This window comes from Lepisma saccharinum, chromosome 26 (genome assembly GCF_977018435.1).
Source record: "Lepisma saccharinum chromosome 26, izLepSacc3.1, whole genome shotgun sequence".
Taxonomy (NCBI): Eukaryota; Metazoa; Arthropoda; class Insecta; order Zygentoma; family Lepismatidae; genus Lepisma; species Lepisma saccharinum.
In genome coordinates this window covers 54315760-54331839 of record NC_139254.1, presented here as the reverse complement: position 1 = coordinate 54331839, position 16080 = coordinate 54315760, and the positions used below count along the sequence as shown (strand labels likewise).

The 16080-nt window shown below is 35.7% G+C and overlaps 1 protein-coding gene across 1 annotated transcript in view; it reads left to right on the top strand.

Moving 5' to 3' along the window:
* Positions 1-2603, top strand: part of LOC145979322 (juvenile hormone esterase-like) — a 68809-nt gene extending 66206 nt beyond the window's left edge. The window contains exon 11 of the mRNA XM_083112171.1: positions 1633-2603. Within this exon, the coding sequence (XP_082968297.1) occupies positions 1633-1801 (169 nt within the window). The 3' untranslated portion in view covers positions 1802-2603. The remainder of the gene's footprint in view (positions 1-1632) is intronic.
* The last annotated feature ends 13477 nt before the right edge of the window (positions 2604-16080 follow it).

The following is a 16080-nucleotide window of genomic DNA, read 5'->3' as shown; positions in this document are numbered from 1 at the left end:
TGATTGATTGATTTAGTTTATTTTACTTCGCGTTTTGTGCCTCTTGGCTAATTTGCGAAGATGGGGAAGAGTGATGAAATGATGAAATTGATGAATGGACATTCACAAACAACCAAGCCCGACCGGGATTCGAACCCGGGACCCTTGGCGTCGCAGCGCGATGTGCTAACCACTCGGCCACAGGGTCGGGCAGCAGTAGTGGGGATTGGGTACTAAAATTGTGGGGGAGGACAGTATACTCTTCTTAGTATGCAGTCTTCTAGATTCACAAATAACAGTATTTACTTTATTTCTGTTATACACAAGTTTATACAATGAAAAGGGAACCAGTGAGATTAAGAACGCTGTAGCAATGTCGATATATTTTTAAAGTTGTTAATTTCGATTCCTTCAATTCACTAAACATGACCAATAAATTGAGCATTAAAATTTGAAATGCCAGTAGCTAATGGCACAATAGGAACATTCATCGTTGTCATTGCATTAATTTGTATTCACGACAACAGAACGAAAATATGAAGTTCATAAAAAAAGAACACAAATAAGTCTATAAGTCTCAGTGTAACCAAAGTCCCGTTCACTGACCACCAATTTCTTGCTACTATAAATTACATTGAATACATAGTTCGTACGTACTGTCAACGGCAAAGATAATGGTAGGCAAATTGTTCACCGCTATTTTCATTACTTTTTTATTCTACATCCTGCGTTGTTTTAAGGAATGAAACTATGATGGTTCGAAGCAGGCATTGTTCTTTGCTTATTGAAGTCATTATTTCAATTCATTGTCATCATATCGTGTAATTCAGACAGAATGGAAATGGTGGTGTACAATTCGCCTACTGTTTATTTCGCCGTTTGGTGTACAGTACGCGAAGAATGAGCAGACTATTACGCAATTTAAAAATTAAATTTAAAGTCCTCAACGTTCAACTGGGTTTCCATAATATGATATAATTTATGTTGCAAGAATTAAAAGAGCGCAATTTAATTTCTTAAAGTTTTATTTCATATTAAGGATTCCGATACAAACTCATTTGCAACTTTCTGACACAAGACATTTTAAATCAATCTTCTTACATAACAAAAACATATCGAAATCAACGACTTAAAAGAAAATATCAATATTGATACAGCGTTCTTAATCTCAATGGTTGTCTGTTAATTTTATAAACTTGTGAACAACAGAAATAAAGTAAATATTCGTGAATGTAGAAGACAGTCACAGTATTAAGAGGTCACAGTGTGGGAAAGAAAAGCCTGTGTGTGTTTGGAGGGGGGAGGGGGAACATGCCTCCACCCTAGTCATCGCCACTGCTTTTCAGCAATCACAATTCTCATGTGAACAAAGTGACTGGAGTGTCAGAGATACCCGGAGATATCTGATGGGCGAGGATTTCAGGAAAGAATTCACCATCTTTCTCTTCTTTTTAAAGTCTATTTTATTCACAGAAAAGGCTAATCTGGACGGGACCTACAGTTTAAAGTGCGGTCCGAACCATTATGTGACCGGGACCCATTGAATACAAGGCGAGAACGTTACAACTATGACATCTGGGAGGCTCAACAAACTCTTAAATAACAAGCGCTGTTATACTTTTAAAATATATCAGCATCAATCTTCATTTCCAGGAATCCCACTTCTCCAGAGAACCCAGTAGCTGGAGTCCCAGAGTGGCCTCCCTACGCCTCAGAGGGGGAGAGCTACTTGAGGATGGACGAGGAGTTTGTCGTCCTGCAGGATTTCAAGAAAGAGTTCACCATCTCCTCGCAAGAGGGTCTGCCTCATCTACCCAGTTAACTCACGCAACAGGACATCTGGATTACTGATGGAAACAAACATAGTATGAAAAACCTGTATTTAAATAATACCAGGTGTTTCAGAAAGAATTGAGTGGCTAGAAAAATTTAAAGCAAGTAAACTATTAAACTTACGTTAATGAAACCAGTTAAGAACGATCGAGGAATGCAAACAGTTTGTTCGTGTATGTTTCGTTATGCTAAGGGTTCATCATATCCCTGCCTGTGACACTCAAATCACCCACATCACTCAGTGTTTTGTACAATGTCTTGGTTCCCAAGATAACCGGACCTTACACCGTTTGACTTACTTTTGTATGGTTTCATGAAAGACAGAGGATTCGTCTCACAGTACCGCGTCATATCGCAGCCCTAAGGGAGCGTATCATCGCAGCGATAGACACTATGGACAGGCCTATGTTGATACGAGTGTTGCAAGAACTAGACTATCGTGCCGATGTGTCACCCGTGGTGCACACAATGAACATTGTAGGTTTGAAAAAAAACTGTTTGCATTCCTCGTTCGTTCTCGACTAGTTTCATTAACGTAAGTTCAGTATTTTACTTGCAATATATTTTTGTAACCCCTCAATTATTTCTAAAACACTAGGTATATTTTTTTATCCAAAATGTATCTGCAAAAGCCAAAGAACTAAGAAGAGATATAGAAAAGTCATACGACGTGGATCAGACTGTTAGGAAACATTTTTTAATCATGAACTTTTTAAATGACATGTAGCTACTTTTAATATAATTGTGATGTGATAGTATTTATAACCAGCAAATAAAGTTAACTCATTTTATTTTATTTATTTACTTATTTCACCTATAACAGAGCTCCAATTACAATAGGCTTATATATATATATATATATATATATATATATATATATATATATATTATAAAAAATTAAAAAATTACAATTACAACAATACAAAACAAAAGAAGATGAAGGAGAGCAAAACTACAATAATAGTTTCATAAAGAAAACCAGCACAAGTATTCTAGAGAACATAAATCCAAAAATGATATTCACTGAGGTAGAATAAGATACATATCTATATACAGACTGAGACATTTATAACTATACACATGTAAATACTCATATATAAACAAATATACGCACATACAGGGATAATTGTATTTACAAACATACCCATGTACACAGAAAACATCTATAATTGTTTGATTTGTTCATGATATCCTTCGAAGGACGGACAGGAATTGCATGAATGGCATACCGAAATACAAGTCTCCACCTTTTCTGACTATTTCATTATGTTTAATACATAGTCTTAGATTGGGCGAATTCTGGTGTTCTGTTGAGTTGGATTTACTGTAATAAAAAGGCTGCCTGAACCGTAACATGTCCTTCTTAGCATTAAAGTTTAATGTTTGGAGGAGACTTGGACTGTCGACCAGCCCGTTGACTAACGTATATAAAAATAATTGATGTGATACTACTCTCCTTTCGTACAGTGGTGTAACATTGAATTCTTTGAGTAGTTGTTTATATGATACCTGATCCTGAAAAGACGATCTTTTGTGTTTTTTTGTAATACAGTATAAGTAACGAACGAATTATTTCTATCTTTTTGCTATTACATTGCGTGTAAGGTGACCAGACTACCCTTGCATATTCTAATTTGGTTCGAACAAGGTAATTAAACAGACTTGTCAGAGCTCTTTCATTATGTATGTCTTGTGAACTTCTAATTAGGAACCCTAACGTTCTGTAAGCTTCATTACAAATCTGATCAATATGTGTTCCAAAAGATAATTTATTATCTAATGTAACTCTTAAGTTATTTATTTGATTTACTCTTTGTAATGCACGATTATTCATTGTATAGGGGAAGTGGGGGGAATATGACCACCTTAAGACAAAATTTATAATATTTCAGAGATGTATTGAAATACAGAAAAATTGCATATTGCAAAATTTACTACAGTCTTTCCGCAATACATAGTAGTACACATGAGCGAAACTCTCTTCATGCAAATGAGAAACAATAGAAAAACAAAACTACTACAAAACCCATTTTACCCCGAGCGGTGGGGGTAATATGAGCACACTATTGGGGAATATGAGCATGATGAGTTTGAAAGTAAATATTACAAAATATACACTAAAGGCAAGTCACAATATAACACTTAATGATTCTTCAATACGGTATATATCATAAAATTAACTTTCATGTCTCAAATAGTCCTTCACCCGCGACAAGCAGGGCAGATAAAATGTACTTCCTCCTCCTCTATGCCAACGCAATTATTATGATATCACACGGAACAGTGTTCACAACGTATCCACTCTTCACCTTCATTGTCTCAATGATACCAACCCTTGGATATACGGCACTTGCGCTCTTCACCGCTAGATGCAACTGTAGATGGAATAGTACCTGAACTTTCCATTGATCGTGCAGACACATGAGGGAGACGTTTCTTTTTGACTGCAGAAATAGTTTCTGATGAGGTAAGCTCCCTTGTTTCTCTTGGTTGCCTTCTCCAGGTCACAGGTGGCTTGTAAAGAACAGGAATTGGTGACATGTGCGCACAAGTTTCCGAGGTGAATATCTTGTGCGTGCAAGCGTGTTTGCACACTTTGATCTGACTGCATTTGAAGATGTAGGAGAAGCCGCGTCATTGAGCGATCCAGGAACTATAGATTCACACCTCTGAGATCCTGAGTAGGATGGACTGTTGACAGATTGTTCCACAACCACTTGAGAGCTTCCGCTTGGAATTGGTTGGGCCGGTGTAGTTCTAGCCTCTTGGTTGAACGAGGCTGTGTCGTCTTGGAATAAGGATCTTTCATCATGTGTTCTCCATGTGCTCTGCTTGCCAGGTTTTCCTATTGGACGTTCGTCTGTACGTTCGTGGCATCTGGAATGCAAGAATGAAACAATGAATATCATACAAAACCAAGGGACACGATACGTGGATGAATGTAACACAACTCTTAGCAAGGGCATGAAAATATCTATCCCAGGAGGTCACTAGAATAAGAATCAGCAAAGAATAACTACATACGTAGGCTTGATACGAACGTGCCCACCGCGAGCGAGATGGCATTTCGATACACTTCCGTTAGCAGTCCACAGTTTTTTTAAAGTTTTCAATTCAAACGATTCACACAGAATCTATACTATAAGCAGCAACATATCATAGGATGCAGTTTTTCTTTATAGCGTAATGAGATTTCTGAGGTTTGGAAATATATTCTACGTCTCTGAATTATTTGTTTTTGAAATGCCCATCTTCCCCTTATCAGAATTCCTATGCCCATTTTACCCCGACTTGCTGTGCTCATGTTTCCACAACTTGCAACATTTTACGTAAGTTTGTACTACTGCATTCACAACGCGGGACACCGCGTGATGCCATTTGCATTGCATGCTCCTTTGTTGTAGTTTCGTTGTTACTATGTCAGTTCCCCGCTATTTTACGTTATGCTCTGCTCAGATCTTAACTCCAACTACTCTAAAATAACATCACGTGCATTTTTTACTATAATTTGGAACAGCACTTACCTTTCAACAGGCACACAATCTTCCTTGTCTTCAGCTGCGACGTGACAACCAACACAGACGACAACTTGGTCTCCACTGATGTTGCCAACCTGCAGTAGATTTTTTTTCACCACACACAGCTGGTGCTGTGACGTAAAAACCTTACGTGTACCCATATTCCCCACGTGCCCATTTTCCCCCCACTTCCCCTACTGATAAATATTGGGTTTGATTTGCCTGGAAAAAGTTATTGCAAAACATTTTGTGACATTCAAGTTTAATTTATTTTCGATGCTTCATCTTTGTGCATTTTCCAAGTCTTTTTGCAACTTGTGTGCATCGTTTGGATCTTTCATTACTTTATACAATTTTAAGTCATCAGCAAAAAGTAAGCATTTTGAGTATTTAAAAATTGTGGGTAGATCATTGATGTATAATAGAAAGAATAATGGTCCAAGATTTGATGTTTTGCAGGATTTAAATGATGATGAAAATATAAATGAAACAGACGTAAATAAGAATTGGGAGCACTTACGTAATGCAATAGAATCAGCAGCTAAAGAAAGTATAGGATACCATAAACCGAGAAAAAGTAAGCCATGGTTTGATAATGAATGTCATAATCTAATAGAAATAAGAAATCAGGCTAGACTTAGGTGGTTAAATAATTCTGATGATACAAATCTAAACAATTATAATAGAATAAAGCGAGAAGTTAACCGCACGTCTAGAAGTAAAAAAGAGATTACTTGAAAAGCAAAATTAACGAAATTGAAACAAACAGCAAAAATAAAAATATCAGAGATTTATATAATGGCGTAAATGAGTTTAGAAAGGGGTGGCAACCTAAAGTAAACTTGATAAAATATAGAGACGGTGATTTTCTAGCTGACCCAAGTGATATTCTAAATAGATGGAAGAACTACTTTAATGGCCTTTTAAATGTCCATGTAGGAGATAAATCAGAAGTGAATGAAGTACACACAGCAGAACCTTTAGTTCCAGAACCTAACTTGACTGAAGTTAAAGATGCTATTAAAAAGCTAAAGAATAACAAAGCACCTGGCATTGATTTAATACCAGCTGAGTTAATTAAATATGGTGGAAATTCATTAATATGTCAAATTCATAAATTAATTTGTTTAATATAGAATAAAGAAGAAATCCTCAACAGTGGAAAGAATCCATAATTGTTCCTGTGTTTAAAAAAGGTGATAAAATGAACTGCAATAATTACCGTGGAATTTCTCTACTCTCAGCAACATATAAAATATTATCTAACATTCTTTTAACAAGACTAACCCCATATGCTAATGAAATTATAGGTGATTATCAATGTGGAATTAAACGTAACAGATCAACTACAGATCAAATTTTTCACATCAGACAGACACTTGAAAAAAAGTGGGAATATAATCAAAATGTCCATCAGATATTCATTGATTTCAAAAAAGCATATGATTCGGTGAAAAGAGATAAATTATATAAAATATTAGTAGAGTTTGGAATACCTAAGAAGCTTGTTAGTATGATAAAAATATGCACCAGTGAAACAGAAAGTAAAATTCGTGTGGGTATTAATATGTCTGACAAATTTACAATTCATGATGGGTTAAAACAAGGAGATGCATTATCTCCATTGCTCTTTAATTTTTCCTTAGAATATGCTATTGGGAAGGTAAAAGAAACTAAAGAAGGACTAAAATTAAATGGTGTGACTCAGTTGTTAGCATATGCAGATGATGTAGACTTACTGGGGGATGAGAATACAGTTAAGAATAATGCTAAAATATTTTTCAAAACTGCTAAAGAGATAGGTTTGGAAGTTAACCAAGAGAAAACTAAATATATGCTTACAGGCCGAAACCAAGTGTTAGGTAATAATCAAAATCTAATTATTGATAACAACTCGTTTGAACCAGTTTCCAAATTCAAATACTTAGGAGTAATATTAACAAATGAAAATGATATTAAAGAGGAAATAAAAAGTAGGCTTAATTCAGGAATTGCATGTTACTTCTCTCTTCATAAACTTTTTGTCTTCTCGTTTAATATCTAAGAAACTAAAAGTTAAAATATACAAAACAGTAATTTTGCCTGTAGTATTATATGGATGTGAAACTTGGTCCCTTACATTGAAAGAGGAACATAAATTGAGAGTATTTGAAAATAAGATCCTTAGGAAAATCTTTGGACCTAAAAGGGATGAGGAGACAGGTGAGTGGAGAAGGTTACATAATTTAGAACTATATAATTTGTATTCATGTCCAGATATTATTAGAATAATTAAATGAAGAAGACTTAGGTGGGCAGGCCATGTGGCACGAATGGGAGAGGAAAGAGGAGTTTAGAGGATTCTTGTTGGGAAACCTGATGGTAAGAGACCTGTAGGAAGGCCAAGACGAAGATGGAGGGACAACGTTGAGATGGACCTAAGGGAAATCGGTAGGAATGGAAAAGAGTATATGGAACTTGCTCAAGATAGGGAAAGATGGAAGGCCTGTGTTGCTGCAGCCATGAACCTACGGGTTTAAGAAGGCTAGAGAGTTAGTTAGTTAGTTAATGGTCCAAGATTAGAACCTTGTGGCACACCGGAACAGACTTTGTACTTGTATGACTTAGCTTCATTGTATGTCACAAATTTCATTCGATTGAATAGGTAAGAGGATATTAACGTAAGAAAGTTATGAGAGAGACCAAACTTTGACAATTTACTCAACAATACATCGTGATCAAGAGTATCAAAGGCTTTGGTGAAGTTCATCTATATTGCATCAACAGAGTTCCTATCATCGAGGGAATCGGATATAGTCTGTGTGAAATTGACCAGATTAGTTAAAGTATACTTTCCAGGACAAAATCCATGTTGATTTATTGATATACTGTATAAGGTTTAATATGGTTGTATATCCTGTCATATAATATACAGCGTGAGCACAAAACACTCCCTGGTTTTGAAAGGGTATAACTTTAATACCAAAAGTAGTATTCTACAGAAATGTTTACAGTAGTTGTAAAAAGTCATAAAGTTTTCGTGGTGTTCATTGGAATTACAAATGCTCAATGTGCGCGTCACCTGTTACGCGGGAAACATCGAGACGATAATCCAGCTCCAACCACACCTTCTCAAGCGTATCCGGTGTGATGAAGTTGACAGCTGTACTGATGCGTTCCTTAAGATGATTCAAGGTTGTGGGTAGTGGAGTTACATAGACCTGGTCCTTCACGAACCCCGAAAGGAAAAAGTCACAAACTGACATGTCCGGTGATCGTGGGGGCCACTTGCATAGATTTTGATCATTGGGTCCAGCTAGTCATTCAGAAAGCTGCGTACAGATTGATGCCAATGTGGGGGCGCTCCATCTTGTTGTAGAATGTACTAGTTACCTCTCTCTGCAGCAAGTTGAGGAATTAACCAGTCACGTAGCATTGTTAAGTAGCTTTCACCTGTGATTGTTGGTCCCTCAAAGAAGAACGGACCGTACACTCGACGCTCTGACACTGCACAAAAAATATTCACCTTGGGTGAGTCAAGTTTCACATCAAGAGTGGCATGCGGATGCTCGCTTCCCCAGATCACGAAGATCGCCTCATCACTAAACATGATCTTTGTCAGAAAGGTTTCATCGTCCTCCATTAAAGTGTGGATAGTCTCGCAAAACTCACGTCGCTTCACCTTGTCTTGTGGATATAACTTTTGAACCAATTGCAGCCGGTACGGGTGAAAACACAAACGCTTCCGTAAAATCTTGCTTGCGGTAGTTTGTGGCACCTGCAACTGTCTGCTGGCTTGACGTGTTGATTTTCTGGGACTGCGTACAAAGGCTTCTCGCACACGATCCACAATTTCCTCAGAGATGGACGGTCGGCCAGAATGTTCTTTTCTTTGATCACAAATGCATCCTCTCTCAACAAATGTTTTATGCCACTGCAGAATGGATTTGTGTGTAGGTGGATCAACATTAAACTTCCGTTTAAATGCACGCTGCACTCTCACAACACTGCTTGTTTTGGCAAATTCTAACACGCACCAGCTTCTTTGCTGCGGAGTGAACGCCATTTGCGATGTTACTGCCCTCTAGCTACCGAATTCACAACTAGCGATTCTGAAAAGAAAGATATTAAAATATTTTGAGTTAACTGAGCTTTAGATATCAATTTTATCAAAATATTCAAGTAACTATTAATTTTATGACATCTTGAAACCAGGGAGTATATTTGTGCTCACGCTGTACTATATTCAAAAATTTTTGAAGAAGATGAGATTAGTGAAATGGGTCGATAATTTGTAATTTTGCATGGGTCTCCCTATTTTAAAACAGGACAAATTTTACTGATTTTCCAAACATCAGAAAAAAATGCGTTTTTAGAATAATATTGTAAATATAACACAAAGGCGTGCATAATAATTCGGCACAACCTTTGAATATGTATGTTGGCAATTGTTCGGTTACTTATGTTTCGAAACATGAGAATGTTGATATTCCTCTATCCCATACTTAAATGAAATAATTGTCAGATTACACTGCAAGATCTGAGGAATTGGAGAGATATCGGCAGTATCCTTTTTGGCTGATAAATGTTTCGAATGAAAAAGAGATACCTTTACTCAAATATAGAACTTTTCTGCCTTTATGATTAACTGTGAGGACATAACAAGTGAAACAAAAGTATTGCGAATATGAGGTGAAGACAGGTTAGATATTATGGAAAAGGAAACAAAGAAGAGGTTTTTCTTCAAGAATAGTAAGTTATTCTAAAGCAGAAAACCTAGACTCAGAACATTGTGTCTGTGAAGTGTACTACAGTACAAATCAGAATTGAAATCAGAGAAAGAAAGATAAGTTACGGATGAAGTATTTTCATTTGTGGATCGACCATGTTTATAGATTTTAACTTTCTTAAAACAAAAGTTTCTGCATTGTCAAGGCGTAAGGCATGACATTCACTCCTTTCTAATTCTACTATTTTGAATCAGTACAAATTACCTATAAATTTTAATCCCCCTAACTAACACTCTCCCTATACAACTTTGTACTGTTTTAATCAAGAATAATCCCTTAATTAACACTTCATAATGGAGACGCTTTGTTTTTTCAAACCATCTTGTACACTCCCGTGCAAAACAGTGCTAAATTTTAAAGAGTTTTTCCCAGCCCCTAGATTTTTTTTTTGTTAATTAAACCTCACCTGTCGAACATTTTCATTGCGTCCCAATCGTAATGTTCAATTACATAATGCTACGAATAACTATTTGAATTTGTTTAGTGACAGTGTTTTTTATCCTGACGTAAATGTATACTTTCAGTGCAATTACCCCCCTAATTATTTCACATTCTCTTGTAAGAACGACGTATAAATAGATCACAATTAGATCTGCATGAGGAGCTAGACCGAATACTAGAATTAACATCCACTTCTAATGAACCGCCGCTCAACCCCCAAATCCCCTCAGTATTTTCATTCCGTGTAACTCGTTCACGAGCAGCACAAGTTGCATACCCCCAATTCTTACAAGAACTTGCAACTCCTAAAGATCCCGCAACACATCCACCCCTCTCCCAGTACTTCACAATATCTGTACTGTTCAAGAGCTCAAGAGGATAGTGTGTCGTGAAGTGTTGTACAACCTTTCTTCAAAAGTCGTTATCAGTACATAGCAAAATAGCAATTCTTTGCTTAGTTTCTACATATGATGTACTGACGTAGTTGAAGTTATTACAAAAGATGTTTGTATAACTTACTCATATATGGCAAAATTTGCAAGAATCTTAATCAGTTTCTGCGAAAATTCTGTTCCCTCCTCATCCAACACAAAATTTGCATATGGGGCCAAATATTTAATGTCATCGCTGTGGCTGATACCTGGAAACAAAAAAGCCCTTCAAATATTTTGTTACATGTATTGTAGGACCAAACCAACAAATATAATGTTTTAATATGTATAGAAGATTACATAAACCTACTCTAAGATTCTATGATTTACTATATAATGTTAATGAAAAAGCAAATATATTTTTCTCTTCTATTTCTAACAAAAAATATCTTTTTTTCACAAATTCGTAAGTTACATTTTCATATCTTGCAATGACTGTCACTGTGCGAAGTCAGCATTTGGCTAACATTTAATTTTAGCGAGTGTAAATCTCAAGCTTTCTTATCTTATTTCATTGTTGCGAAATTTCTAATCTGCACTCATGGGCGGAGTTTGAGCTTTTGCCTTGGGGAGGACCAGACTTTGGGAGAAGCATATGATGTACACTGGCGAACTTTTAAAAAAGGTATCCCTCCTATTAGTTAGATTGGAAGGTAATTGGAAACACTTCATTACTCCTGTATTGGATAAGAAAGTGGGGGAAGGCAGTTGCCGACGAGGCCATCACTACCCTATGCGCACGCAAACTTGTTTCCGGAAAGCTTTCTGTTGGAGTCTTGTCAGGCATGATCTGGGCAGTTTGTGGAAGAATTTTGTGTTCCTATCACCTCCTCCCTTCTGTGCTGTGCTGTGTGTGTGTGTGTGTGTGTGTGTGTGTGTGTGTGTGCGCGCGCACGCCGACACCTGTTTCTTCTTAAGTTTGGCGTATATTTATTGCATTGACTAATTGCTGTTATGGATGTGATTGAAGCAGGTTAGAAATGGGCAAATAAAAAAGTATAAAAAATACCAAAATTCCTGGCATGAGTAGCTAGTAGTAGTAAAGGTTAGGTAAAGTTCCTCGTTCGCATAGCAACGTACCATGAAGGCACATTTAGGGGATTTGGTATTAGAGCACCGCATATTCTCGAGCTCGTCCATTTTAGAGGGGATACGATCAACACCACGCTCCAGCCGCCTTTCTTTCGCCAGGGTTGTAGTAGAAATGAGAAAATATAAATGTTTTGTATTCTGCGTATGTGACAGTATTCTTTGGATATTGTCCCTGAATTATCTGTTAACATCCTAAGCATTCATCGGATTCCGATGAAAATTTCGGAACATATAGAAGACATACAAAGAAACATTAATTTTTATATAGGTATATAGATGTTGCACAACGTTGGGTCAACGTAAACTGTACGTTGTAGCAACATTAGGTATGTTAGGGGCTAACGTTGCCACGACGTTTTGACAACGTTACCTTGTTGACTGGGATGGTAATATATATATATATATATATATATATATATATATACACACACACACACACATTTCTCGCACTCAGGGTACGGTTCGGTCTCAGTTAACAAAAATCGATACGTACTCTTCAATCATTTTCTAAATTTGCAAAAAATCCCAATTTCAATTCGATCCATTTATCTGAATCGAAGAAACCAACAATTCACATATCCCCATATCATTGTATGATTGCCCTATTAGCCTCTTTTTCTCAATTAGTTTTCACTACCTAACTAACTAACTCTCTAGCCTTCTTAAACCCGAAGGTTCATGGCTGCAGCAGCACAGGCCTTCCATCTGTCCCTATCTTGAGCAAGTTCTATATACTCTTTTCCATTCCTACCGATTTCCCTTAGGTCCATCTCAACGTTGTCCCTCCATCTTCGTCTTGCCCTTCCTAAAGGTCTCTTACCATCAGGTTTCCAAACAAGAATCCTGTAAACTCCTCTCTCCTCTCCCATTCGTGCCACATGGCCTGCCCACCTAAGTCTTCTTCATTTAATTATTCTAATAATATCTGGACATGAATACAAATTATGTAGTTCTAAATTATGTAACCTTCTCCACTCACCTGTCTCCTCATCCCTTTTAGGTCCAAAGATTTTCCTAAGGATCTTATTTTCAAATACTCTCAATTTATGTTCCTCTTTCAATGTAAGGGACCAAGTTTTACATCCATATAATACTACAGGCAAAATTACTGTTTTGTATATTTTAACTTTTAGTTTCTTAGGTATTAAACGAGAAGACAAAAGTTTATGAAGAGAGAAGTAACATGCATTTCCTGAATTAAGCCTACTTTTTATTTCCTCTTTAATATAATTTTCATTTGTTAATATTACTCCTAAGTATTTGAATTTTTGGAAACTGGTTCAAACGAGTTGTTATCAATAATTAGATTTTGATTATTACCTAACACTTGGTTTCGGCCTGTAAGCATATATTTAGTTTTCTCTTGGTTAACTTCCAAACCTATCTCTTTAGCAGTTTTGAAAAATATTTTAGCATTATTCTTAATTGTATTCACATCATCCCCCAGTAAGTCAACATCATCTGCATATGCTAACAACTGAGTCACACCATTTAATTTTAGTCCTTCTTTAGTTTCTTTTACCTTCATAATAGCATATTCTAAGGCAAAATTAAAGAGCATTGGAGATAATGCATCTCCTTGTTTTAACCCATCATGAATTGTAAATTTGTCAGACATATTAATACCCACACGAATTTTACTTTCTGTTTCACTGGTGCATACTTTTATCATACTAACAAGCTTCTTAGGTATTCCAAACTCTACTAATATATTATATAATTTATCTCTTTTGACCGAATCATATGCTTTTTTGAAATCAATGAATAGCTGATGGACATTTTGATTATATTCCCACTTTTTTTCAAGTGTCTGTCTGATGTGAAAAATTTGATCTGTAGTTGATCTGTTACGTTTAAATCCACATTGATAATCACCTATAATTTCATTAGCATATGGGGTTAGTCTTGTTAAAAGAATGTTAGATAATATTTTATATGTTGTTGAGAGTAGAGAAATTCCACGGTAATTATTGCAGTTCATTTTATCACCTTTTTTAAACACAGGAACAACTATGGATTCTTTCCACTGTTGAGGGATTTCTTCTTTATTCCATATTAAACAAATTAATTTATGAATTTGACATATTAATGAATTTCCACCATATTTAATTAACTCAGCTGGTATTAAATCAATGCCAGGTGCTTTGTTATTCTTTAGCTTTTTAATAGCATCTTTAACTTCAGTCAAGTTAGGTTCTGGAACTAAAGGTTCTGCTGTGTGTACTTCATTCACTTATGATTTATCTCCTACATGGACATTTAAAAGGTCAATAAAGTAGTTCTTCCATCTATTTAGAATATCACTTGGGTCAGCTAGAAAATCACCGTCTTTATCTTTCATCAAGTTTACTTTAGGTTGCCACCCCTTTCTAAACTCATTTACACCTTTATATAAATCTCTGATATTTTTATTTTTGCTGTTTGTTTCAATTTCGTTAATTTTGCTTTTCAAGTAATCTCTTTTTTTACTTCTAAACGTGCGGTTAACTTCTCGCTTTATTCTATTATAATTGTTTTGATTTGTATCATCAGAGTTATTTAACCACCTAAGTCTAGCCTGATTTCTTATTTCTATTAGATTATGACATTCATTATCAAACCATGGCTTACTTTTTCTCGGTTTATGGTATCCTATACTTTCTTTAGCTGCTGATTCTATTGCATTTCGTATGTGCTCCCAATTCTTATTTACGTCTGTTTCATTTATATTTTCATCATCATTTAAATCCTGCAAAATATCAAATCTATTTGACAGTTTGATTTGGTAATCTTTCTTAATTCTTTCATCAGTAAACTTTCCTGTATCAAATTTTAGAACTTTTAGATTTTGTTGCTTATGATTTATCACTGAGAGTCTTAATTTAGCAATTACTAAATAATGGTCACTGGCACAGTCAGCACCTCTATGTGTACGAACGTCATTTATACTAGTATGCCTTCTCATATCAATGAGAATATGATCTATCTGATTATGAGTTTTACCATCTGGATAAGACCAGGTATATTTATGGATATCTTTATGTTTAAAAGTGGTACTTTTCACAATTAAATTATTTGAGGTTGCAAAAGTAATCAATCTTATACCATTATCATTACTTAATTCATGAAGACCTTCTTTACTAATCGTGGGTTTAAATGTCTGTTCTTTGCAAATCTGTGCATTACAGTCACCTAACACAATTTTCATATCATACTGAGAAAATTTATCGAAGACCTGTTCTAACTCTGTATAAAAATCATCTTTAGTATTATCATCTTTATCTTCCGTTGGTGCATGTATGTTTATTAAAATAATTTTACACCACCTACCCTGTAAAACTGCATATGATATCCTATCATTAATAAATTCTACTGTTTTAAGAGCCGAGATAATTCTATTATTTATAAAAAAGCCTGTTCCAAAATTATGATTTTCAGTACCACCATAGAAAAAAGTATAATTTTTAGTTTCACAATTCCCTTCTCCTGGCCACCTAACTTCCTGGACAGCTACTACATCTAATTTATATTTAACTATCTCATTAACTGTACACTGAAATGCCCCGGGCCGGTAAAAGCTTAGAACATTCTAGGTGCCTGATTTAATATTCTTATTCCTAATGTAGATCTTATCCTTAGTCCAGGGACCTCCCAAAGTAGTCCCCACCCGGAGATCCGAACGGGGGACTATTTTACCTCCGGAATATTTTACCTTGGGAACATCCATGGCCTTATATTGCTGATTCTTGACATGGCTATTTACAGTGCAGAGTTGTCAGCTCTACACCTAACCCCCAATATGCATGGAGGAACTACTACACAAGACAAACATAAACACATTAGACAGCACAATTTCTACACAAGACGAACACAAACACATTAGACAGCACAACTACTACACAAGACACACACAAACACATCACAACTATAACACAATATAAACACAAACATAGCACAACTACTACACAATATAAACACAAACAAACTAAGAACATTAAGATACCAAAAAAAGAAAAACACAAGAATAATTAAAAGAAA